At 39.3% G+C, this 11,430-nt stretch overlaps 2 protein-coding genes across 4 annotated transcripts in view; both read left to right on the top strand.

The window, feature by feature from the left end:
- Positions 1 to 3,066, top strand: part of LOC127424228 (unconventional myosin-If-like) — a 39,635-nt gene extending 36,569 nt beyond the window's left edge. For 2 of the 3 annotated variants that reach the window (XM_051669216.1, XM_051669220.1), the window contains 2 exons: positions 1,025 to 1,197; positions 2,062 to 3,066. In XM_051669216.1, coding sequence (XP_051525176.1) covers positions 1,025 to 1,197; positions 2,062 to 2,138 — 250 coding nt within the window. In that variant the 3' untranslated portion in view covers positions 2,139 to 3,066. The remainder of the gene's footprint in view (positions 1 to 1,024; positions 1,198 to 2,061) is intronic. The other variant, XM_051669219.1, reaches the window with a different exon arrangement.
- Positions 3,067 to 5,144: 2,078 nt separating this feature from the next.
- Positions 5,145 to 11,042, top strand: LOC127424238 (alkaline ceramidase 1-like). The gene is made up of 4 exons (XM_051669236.1): positions 5,145 to 5,284; positions 6,488 to 6,602; positions 9,661 to 9,798; positions 9,951 to 11,042. Coding segments are annotated over exons 1-4 (291 nt in total). The 5' UTR covers positions 5,145 to 5,247; the 3' UTR covers positions 9,952 to 11,042.
- The last annotated feature ends 388 nt before the right edge of the window (positions 11,043 to 11,430 follow it).

Raw genomic sequence — 11,430 nt, forward strand, 5'->3', positions numbered from 1 at the left:
AAGCCCTCTCTTTGAAGATGGCCCTCCTGATTGCGCTCATCTCCATCAAGAGGGTTGGGGACCTGCAGGCGTTCTCTGTCAGTGATACTTGCCTGGAGTTCGGTCCGGTAGACTCTCACATGGTCCTAAGACCCTGGCCGGGCTATGTGCCCAAGGTTCCCACGACCCCCTTCAGGGATCAGGTGGTGAGCCTGCAAATGCTGCCCCAGGAGGAGGCAGACCCAGCCCTGTCGTTGCTGTGTCCGGTGCATGCTTTGCGCATCTACTTGGATCACACGCAGAGCATTAGACGCTCTGAGCAACTCTTTGTCTGCTTCGGAGGACAGCGGAAAGGGAACGCTGTCACCAAACAGAGGCTTGCCCACTGGATCGTGGATGCCATCGCTCTGGCATACCAAACCCAGGCTGTGCCCACCCCTTTGGAATACGATTTAGGGAACTACATGATGTCTTGTGGGGCGTTGGGGGAGGTTACGTGCGGGCCGATGCACCTGCTATTACGCACATAGCAGCTTGCTTGCGCCTGCATCGGCAGTTCACGTAACATGGTCCAGCTGTTGTGGCATTTTTCTATAGGGACCCCTAGTGTCACTACATCGACACAACGTTGAGTGAGTGACAGAAGGGGAACATCTCGGTTACTGTTGTAACCTCCATTCCCTGATGGAGGGAACGAGACATTGTGTCCCTCTTGCCACAATGCGGTACTATCCGCTGAAATGGCCGGGACCTTGGCTCGGCTCCTCAACACAAAACCTGAATGAGTGGTTGCGAGCCAGCTCCTTTTATACCTGTATGTCTGGGGGAGTGGCATGCAAATTCCACTCGCCAATTCTCATTGGCCTTTTCTCAAAGATTAGAGGTGTTTGGGGCTCCCAAGGGCGACCCCTAGTGTCACTACATCGACACAACGTCTCGTTCCCTCCATCAGGGGTAACCGAGACGATTCTGATTGTTGTAAAAACATCTCCTATCCAGATTTTTGCATAACAAGTCTAATACCGTTCAACTCTTTGCTTACCAGTATGCAGCGCAAAAGGAGTATCAGCCAGCGCCCTCCACCGGCCCCCTCGAGTCGACCCAGACCTCAGCCCCGACCGCAAGGCCCTCGTTGCAGAGCGCTCTATCAATACGTGGGCCAAGATGTGGATGAAATTAGCTTTGATGTTAATGACATCATAGACCTAATCAATGAAGGTGAGACCTGTTAATAAGAGAAAATGCTGTGGATTAGCCAAGTAGGACACGACAATGGATCAGCATCCTTTGTTGTTCTTGAAACAACATTTCTATCAAAAAAAATCATACACCAAACCCTAAGGCTTCCCTCTGAAGTGCCTTGATGAGCACAGATTTCTGTGGTCTGTTCTGTTGATGTATTTCCTACTGAAACAAAGTTTGGTGAACGGCTTGTGCCATTTTAAAAAAAATAGCCAATAGGCTTTAGCAGGCTGCTTCTCATGCCACAGCTGGTGTTCAGCAGGGGAAACTGAGAAGCAATCTTAATACTGAGTCTGACTGCTTTCCTACTAACTTGAGAACCGAGCGATGATCTAACTTACCACGTTACTGTAGGCCGGTAATCAGCCCACAAACAAACACAGTGTATTGCAGTCTCTATTTACGATGAGGCTAGAGCTGTTGTGTCAAATGCAGATGAATTAGAAACAAGTGGTAAAAGATCACAATATATCAAGGTTTTGAATCACAATACACTAAAAATAAAAAAGAATACTTACTCATGCTGTACATCCAAGAAACCTCAAAAAAAAAAAAAACTCTGTATTAAAAATATGAATTAACTCCAGTCACTTTTCTCACATACAACTCCTGCATTCCATTCAGAAATTATCATCCCCATGCCCTACTCCCTTCAAAGATAATTACCCTCTACTGTGACAGCTTCAGAGGGCTGAAAGGTGATAACGGTCATTCAGAACTCACTGTTAAAGTGATTTGTATTCTTATCCAGCCCTTCTCTAGTTATGTGATTACCAGGCAATAACTCTGCTGTTGCATTGTTGCTTTTTAGTCACTGATGTTTCTCTTGGTTTCCTGTAGAACCATCTGGCTGGTGGCGAGGACGGATTAATGGGAAGGAGGGTCTCTTTCCTGGGAACTACGTTGAGAAGATCTGACCTCTCCAAGTCAATGAATTAGATAGTTTTGATGAACCGGTACTCTGACTTTTGACCGCTAACCTCCTCTGTTTCATGGATTCTCTTAGGCTCTGGGAATTATACTCCATTCAAAGCCAGTGAGAGATCAGTGGCTTAAATCCAACATCAAAGATGTTGTCAGTACATCTTAGTGTATTGCAGAATTGTATAACGAAAAGTGTTTACAAAGACTTTCGAGCACTGTCTAGAAATGACCACTAGAAAGCGCTGTTGTGCAGTTTAAAAGATTTTTCAGAATAGGCTTTTAAAAATAGCAAAATTAGAAAATGAACAGAATAGCAGATTATCACATTTCCTTTTTTATTTATTTATTTATTTTATTTTATTTTTTCTTTTTTTGGGGGGGTGGGATTTTCTCCCTTTTTCTCCTCAGTTTGGAATGCCCAATTCCCAATCCGCTCTGAGTCCTCGTGGTGGCATAGTGACTTGTCTCAATCCAGGTGGCAGAGGACAAATCTCAGTTGCCTCCACGTTTGAGACCATCAATCCGTGCATCTTATCACTTAGCTTGTTGAGCGCGTTACTGCAGAGACCTAGCGCATGTTGGGGCTTCATGCTATTCTCTGCGGCGTCCACGCACAACTCGTCATGCACCCCAACGAGAGTGAGAACCACATCATGGTGACTACGAGGAGGTTAACCCAACGTGACTCTACCCACCCTAGCAACCGGGCCAGTTGGTTGCTTAAGAAGCCTGACTGGAATCACTCAGCACACCCTGAATTCACATTTCCTTTATTTAATCAAAATATTTTTTATGTGTTGGGTGATGTTGTATCCTTTTATGTAATATTGCTTTCTCTTCCGTATAAAGTGTTTAATCAGAAATATGACAAATTGATGTCTGTGTTACTAACAGTATTAAAGAGAGCTTTGTTTAAAAATATCTCAACTTTACACTATGTTATTTAAGTACTGTAGGTGACAAAAAAAGAAAAAAATCATTTTATCCACAAAATATACTCTTATAAGCATGGAATTTGTAAATTACAATGTGCCAAGCCTAGACTGGTCTCTGATTAAGGTTTAATCAGACAAATGTAGATGATCTGGAGAGATTGTTCAGAGAACAATAATACATCTACACCTGGAAATGTGTAGTTACTGCCTCAAGCAACTGATTACTGAGACAGTGAGTTTGAACTTCAGTTTGCCTCTTGGCTATTAAACTGAATGTTGTTCCTGAAACAAAGTTTGGAACTTAGCCCAAATAACTTCATGGAAATATGTTTTGTAGTCTTTTCCTTCCCCTTTACCTCACTTCTGTGGAACAAGAATTTGATGTGATATTTGGATTGGATTTGCAATAGAATAGAGGTTATTAGCCCCCGGCAGAAAGAGGTGTCTTTGACAGACAGGTGAAAGACAGAGAAACACGTTCTTACTGTCGAATCACAGGTAGGTGGGAGTCCCGCAGTGGGAGGACTGGTTCAGCAGGTGAGTTCAGACAGGCTAACAGGTGAGCAGAGACATTACAAGAATAGAAAGGATGAGAATCAGTCCCTCATTTACCATGCTAAGCATTTATTCAAAAATACAACATGTTGCTGTGTGTGAAAACAAATTTAATTACACCCTGGAAATTTGCATGTGATCTTCACGGTTTATGAAGGGTAGCTGCATCCATTCCATGTTGTACTCTATGCCTACTTCTATGTCATTCAAATATGTGAAGCCTATATGTTCCCTATATGTTCCTGGGTGAAGGCTGGACTTTGTTGCTGTAAAGAAGTATACGCTTTGTGGGTTTACAGGGCATTTAAATGATGCACAATTTACCCTTACATAAATTTACCATGCAACCAGTTCCCACATTCTATAGTTACAGTACTAGTGTTACCGTATTGTTACTACTGTAAAATCACAATAAATTAATATAGAACCTCCTTCAGACCATTTTAAAAGATTTCAGAATAATTCTACTATTTAGATGTTTTTATGACAAATGACAGTGGTAGACAATATCAAATTACTTTTCAACTTGTGAGAACATTTGAAGTTGTTCTCAGTTGTGACTATCTGAAAGAATTATAAATGGACTAAACCATGTTTTGCTTAAAATTTAATAGCCTAATGCAAATATATTTCAGTGAGGGTTCGATTTAGTGGTAGGGTATAGTAAAGAAACCATTGTGTGTGTTTATGGGATGTTCCCTCTTTTGTAATGTACATTTGGAAGGGTTATGGTAGTAGCAAGGCCATAACCACCAGACTGAGAGGGGCATGACCCTTACCAAAAACTCAGTTTTTCCATGGCTGATACACATACATCTCTGAGATGTCTGTTTTAGATCTTTTAAACTGAAAAGCATCACTGTCTAATTAACATCTGCAAAACATCTTGAAAGATCAGATTTACAAACACTGTAAACCATAAACGTCTCAGAGACATTTGTTTTATTGACATCCGAGACATACTTATTGACAGACGTATTGCAGGTGAGCAAACAACGTTAAAAAAAAAAAAAACGTCTTCCAGATGTGCAGACGTACATCACCCTTCTATTTGATGTGTGTATTTACATCTGGAAGAAGTGTTTTTTAGGTTGTTTGCTCATCTGCAATACGTCTATAAGACGTTTCCTCTCGGATGAATGTAAATAAGACATTTAGCAGACGTCCTCAAGACAATTATGATGTGCAATATTTGTAAATTAGATCTTTTTAAGATGTTTAGCAGATATTCAGTAAAATGCGATGCAGTCCATGAAAAGATCTCAAAAAGACATCTCAGAGATGTTGGTGTGCTATCTGGTGCTCTGCGGCCACCTTTTCCTCTTAATAAATATTATTTTCTTGAAGGCATTAATTACGGAAAATTTAAAGATGTCGGCAGGTGAGGTGTTTTTACACTTCACCTCAGCTCGTAGAACTTGCGCGGCAGCTTGCGCCGGAGGCGGGCGCGTGCCAGCCGTTGTCATGTAAACCGGTGCGTTTAAAGTCTGTCCGCAGAGCGCGCTGACAGGTTTTCAACACAATGGCACAATGAGGGATGCGACTGTTCGCTCGGTGCGATGCGACCCGAGTAACAGGATCGGGGACGCCCCTTCTTAAACCTACCTGATACATGGTGCGCGCGGCTGCCTTGGACGCATTTTCGAGAGGTAAGTGATAGTTTATTACTTTTTTATCTAAGACTAGGGTCGTTTTGCTTTATCGATTTGGGAGAGATTATATAGGAACCCGTGATAATCAGCGTTTATACCTTTTATTGTACTGTTCCGCAATGCTGAGATATTCGTTTCCTCTGTTGCGCTCTCCTTCCAATTAATTCATTATCCTGGATTCGCTTTTCCCGGTTTAATGACCCTAGTGGTGTGCGGTGTAATGTAAGGTTCTATAGGACAGGTCTAGTACAAAATGCGGTTATATGATCTTGACTCGTTGATTTTGTGATAATTCTAAGGCACAGGTGCAACTACAGCTTGGCACGATCTGGGGCACCTTTCTCCTATCGCGAGCCAGGGGAGGGGCGGCACAGTTCGGGGCACCTTTTCCCCATCGCGATCGAGCGGCCGATTAGGTACGATCAGGTGTCATGCCGCCCCAGAGAATGTTGCCGCTGCCCATATCGCCTATGCCAGGATCCGCTACTGTGTGTCTCAAAACTATAGAAAATGTCACCTGCTGTTTACAATATGAGTTGCAGGATCACAGGAAGTAATCTTGTAATATGGGATACTTGCATAGAAAAAGAGTGTCCGGTCAGTTTCAGCTCATGTTAGAATACACTCTGAGCTTCTGTAGAAGTAGATATGCTTTTGGAGATGGAAACAAAAGAGTTTTGGGGCACTTTCTGGGCAGGCTCAATATTATGCTTATCCCACACATACAACCATCCAGTGCTATTCAGTTCAACCCATTTAGGTGTAATTATGGCCATATTTCAATAACAATCTAATAAAACTGCTATGTGGAAGTCAATGTGACTTCTGAACCGAATGTCAAGACATTGCTCAAATTCGCAACATGGCTATTAAACCAGATTGAAAGGGATATTTGTCCCCCCATCATTTACTCACATTTAGTTCCAGACCGGTATCACTTTCTTCAGTGGAACACAAGAGGAGAAATGAAAGTGAATGGGGACTGAGGATGTCAGTCCCTAAAATTCTCCCTAACTTCTCCATGTTTGTGTTCCACGAATGAAAGAGAGTATTTGAGCAACATGAGAGTGAGTGAATGAAAGCAGAATTTTCATTTTTGGGTGAACTATCCCTTTAAGAGACACCCTGGCAATGTAAAGGGATTTCAGTTTGAGTGCCTCATGATAATCCACTTACATACAGAATTTTCTCTCCCTTCAGATGAGTATTTTCATCTTTTTTGTCATCTCCCCAATAATGCTGTACCTGCTGCACCCATATGCCAAGGAGAGGAACCTGGCCGTACATCTGGTCTGGTCCATGATGATCTTTGTTGGTAAGTGTTAGTGTGCTAGCATGAAAGTTGAATATGTCTATAAGGTGCTGTGGCATTGATAAACCAGCAGGTGTCAGCATTGCTGATGAAATTCACATTAATTTAATTAAAACAAATTGAATTCAAATTAATGAAATAGAAACTTTTTGTAAAAACAATTTGTATGATGGAGCATGATCATACATGATTGTTCTGGACTTCTGATAGCATATGTTCATATGCTTTTTTATATCTGTTTTAAAGGTTAACTTGCAAATCAATACATCCATAACTGAGCAGTGCCATTGTTATGAGAGATTGTTTTGTTTTTTTCTCCAGTCTTCACGTCAGAATTACACAATCAGTCATTCACACATTGAATAAGCTTACAGAACACTAATAAAGGTGTTAACATGTAAAGCAAATTTGGTTTAATGGGCAAAATTGTGTTTTGCTTAAACCACTTATGACCTGTCGCAATAAAATAACATAATCTTAGGCATTTCAATGACCTTACACACTGAAGGCTTATTAACCATAATAGCTGTGTGATAATGCATGTAAATGCATTCCGTGTTCACATATGGAAATGGGTGAAAAAGATCTACTCAGCTATCTCTGAACCCTAGCTGTCTAAAATCAAAATCCACCCACATTCATGGGCCAGATGCTAGATGAGCTCTCAATCCTGTGGGTTTTGGCTATTGGCTACTCCCTGTGGTTTCCACATAAACACTTCCCCTCTTTTGTTAAAGATAGGTAACTCTGAGTTCTATTTATCATACTTAGTTTTTTTATCTTCTTGTACCATGTATCGCAATATGGCCTGTTTTTATGGAGTGACATGAATTGACTTGTCTTTATCCTCTGTCTTCAGTACTGTAAAAATAGAAAGGAGCAATTAAAGGATCCATTTACACCCTTAGTGTGTGTAACAGTAACCCAGTTTTACCCCGCAGAATCATATTCTGATCCCCTCTCTGTGGGAGAAATAGTTTCCACAACTTTCTCAGTGGGGGTCCAAGCAGCCTTATATTAATATTTAAATAAGTGAGAGAAATAGTTGAAAGCTAAATGAGATGGTTTGCTAAAAATCTCTGTAATGGTGTCTTAAAGGAATATTCTGGGTTCAAAACAAGTTAAGCTCATTTGACAGAATTTGTGGCATAACATTGATTTTCTCAAAAAATTATTTTGACTAGTCCCTGCCTCATTTATTTAAAAAAGAAGAAGCAAAAATTGCAGTTAAAGTATGGCACTTACAGTGGAAGTGAATGGGGCCAATCCATAAACACTAAAATACAAACTGTTTAAAAAATATAACCACAGAATGGAGACATTATACATGTTAACGTAATTTAAGTGTTATAAAATTAATTGCTAATCATATCTGTGTAAAGTTAAATCCAACACTAAAACTTTGTTGTCATGACTACAAAACCCTGTAATCCCAGTATTGGATATAACCAGAGACAATTTAGCCTGAGACAGAGCACTTGTATTAAAGGGATAGCTCACCCCAAAATGGAAATTCATCATTTACTCACCCTCATGCCATCCCAGATTTGTATGACTTTCTTTCTTCTGCTGAACACTAATGAAGATTTCTAGAAAAATATCTCAGCTCTTTAGATCCATATAATGTAAGTAAATGGTGACCAAGACTTTGAAGGTCCAAAAAGGACATAAAGGCAGCATAAAAGTAATCCATACTCCAGTGCTTAAATCCACATCTTCTGAAGTGATATGATAGGTGTAGTTGAGAAACAGGTCAATATTTGAAGTCCTTTTTACTATAAATTCTCCTCCCTGCCCAGTAGGTGGTGATATGCACAAAAGAATGTGGAGATCTATAGTAAAGAAAGGACTTAAAAGAAAGGACTTAAATATTTATCTGTTTCTCACCCAAACCTATTGTATGGCTTCTGAAGACATGGAGTCATATGGATTACTTTTATATTTCCTTTATGTGCTTTTTGGAGCTACAAATGTCTGATCACCATTCACTATACAGAGATATATTTCTAAAAATCTTTGTTTGTGTTCTACTGAAGAAAGAAAGTTATACACATCTGGGATGGCATGAGGGTGAGAAAATGAATAATTAATTTAATAATTAATTATAAATAAATCATTAATTTCTGGGTGAACTAATGCTTTAAAATGAATGGAAAAATTGGAACACCCAATATGGTGGATGCAGATAAGGAAGTTCCGCCTTACATGTAAAAGAGTCAACTCGAGAACACGCATGCATATTAGCTGGTCCAGTCTGAAAAATATCATTTTTTTAGCGTGATCTGTGCTAAAGAAGCACAATTTATGTATGATAAGTTGTTGTCAGATTTTATTGCTGATTTTAAACATGTTCTTTGATCACAATCTTGACCAACCATTTTAGAGATTTCGCCCTTTCCCCATTCAAGTAGATCGGAGCTGTACTTTTATGCTGCTGGGGGGTTGAAATTAGTTTTTGTGGTAATCAATATTAAGCCTCAAATGCTGTTGATTTGGCTTAACTTGTACCCGGAACATTCCTTTAAAAATTTACTTGCACAACTTTTTAAAAGTTATAAAAATTTGACCTATATTTGATCAATTTTATTTGTGGACAATCTTGTGTGTTTTATTTATATTATAAAAATAATACTGTGAAGGAATTGCCATGGTGCTGAAGATTCAAATGATTCTCTGTCTGTCTTGTTCTTTCTCAGGAGATCCTTCTCCTGTATGGTCCTGGTCATCACCGTTGTAACCACTCTGTCCTCTTTTTTCAAACCTCAGCCAACGCTTACACTCTCAACTGCTTCGCTATCCATATCCTCTACTCTCTGTTTGTGGAGCTGAGGAAGTAAAGGATGAGCATTGATTGAATAAACTTTGATTATCTTCTTCCAACTGCATCACAAGCTTGTTCAGATGCTGTTTTTAGTCGCTATTTATCCAGATTAAGACTATAAATAGTAATTATAGCGGATTTGATCTATATCTATTGAAGCTGCTGCGGTTGCAGTTTTTTCCTTTGTTTTCTAGTTTGTTGTTTTTTACTCTAATCCACTTTGATTTATTTCTCCAACAGCTGCATAGATCAAAGAGTACTGCGACTGGCCCTTATGTCTATTAGCCTGTGGGTGCTGGCTATCTCTTGCTGGATCAGTGATCGCTTTGGCTTCAGCTTTTGGCAGAATCTGAATTTCTGTTATCTGCATGGTATCTGGTGAGTGAAGCTCGTTGAACCATAATATTCTCCTATATGTGTGTCTCAACTAATAGATAAATTCCCATTTCTGGCATCTTCAGTGATTTATTGAAATGGATACCATACTTGTTTGCATTATGAAATTGGATGTGACTTTTGCACCCCTTCAGACACATTGTGATTGTGGTGGCCACGGTCTATGGTAGCACTTTAATTGCTTACCTGGATGCCAGTCTGGAGATCCCTTACTCCCTCCTCAACCTACAGTATTGGCCACGAGACAACTGGGCCATCGGGCTACCTTACATTGTCCTCAAAGGCACCACAGAGACCCGGAAAATATGTTAACAGATGGGACAAAATGGACTAAAGCATTGTCTAATTTATGAAGCTGCTTGGTGTAATGCTGATCTAAGACCATCTTGTACTCTTTCACCCTGAACAATAAATTGATATGGACAGAAAGGAGCTGATCTTAAATCAGTACCCTGAGACACTGTATCCCGTGTGAATGTTGAAGAAAACTGAAGTACTTTATTGGATGAGACATGTTGCTTCTGATGGTGATATTGTTGCCACTACTGACGGTGTTCATTCCTCATAGAACCTGAAACCTGTGTGTGTTTGTGTGTTTACATGCTCTTAAGAGCTGCAAGGGATTGTTTGTAATGTATACTGTTTGAATCCTCATCTTTAAAAACAACAGGTGGTTTTTATATGAAAATGAATAATTGCACTGACAGGATTTAATGTATGTATAGCATTATATATTTTACATTATTTCTTCTGTATGAATCAGGGGCTTTGACCTTTTAAGACAAAGTGTGATAAACAACTTCTTTATTTATGAGTGAAACTTGATATTACTTGAATGATAATTATAAAGGAGAAACCTCAGTGTAGAGGTCCTAATGTAAGTCTGATGGATTAATAGTCTGTTCAGTGGGAGGAAAGTCATGTTCAACATGAGATGTCACTTCACAACACGAAATGATTCTCTAAAAAAATTGTGCAAAATTTTGTTTACAAATGTTAACTGGGATTATTTAATTTTTTTGGTGTGGAAGTTTTAAATCCAATGCTTAATGTTTTATTTGATTTTTTTATGTATATGTTACTCTAAGATCCACCTCAGTGTATGAAATTGTTTATTTGGATGGTGTATTACTACATGACATCATTGGAGAACAAGACTGCTGTCATATGAATTTAATGATCATATAAGTTTATTTTTATATAAAGTATGATTGTTTGGACATGAATTTTGTATGAGATCATTTATTTAAAGGTTTGATATGGTTTAGTCTTAAAATGACACCGTTTGACACCATCTATAAAATGCAAAACTACTAATAGGCAAAAATTATACTGGGACAGCTTTTGGGTGCAGCACTCAATAGAGATGGTCCTTGATGGTTCATTATCTCTTTCCTACCCCATCTACAGAGATCTGGACAGTTATACACTTACTTACAGAAAGAAAGAAAGAAACAAGTGAGTTGGTTGACATCAAATGTCTGTACTTCTGCTCAGTTTAATACCATAGTACTTACAGTTATTATCACTACAATAAAACTTAGCCAGAACTGTTATAAAGATTTCAAGATTTAATAGGAATAATAACAATAATTTATTCCTATTAGATATATA

This window comes from Myxocyprinus asiaticus, chromosome 33, assembly GCF_019703515.2.
Source record: "Myxocyprinus asiaticus isolate MX2 ecotype Aquarium Trade chromosome 33, UBuf_Myxa_2, whole genome shotgun sequence".
NCBI lineage: Eukaryota > Metazoa > Chordata > Actinopteri > Cypriniformes > Catostomidae > Myxocyprinus > Myxocyprinus asiaticus.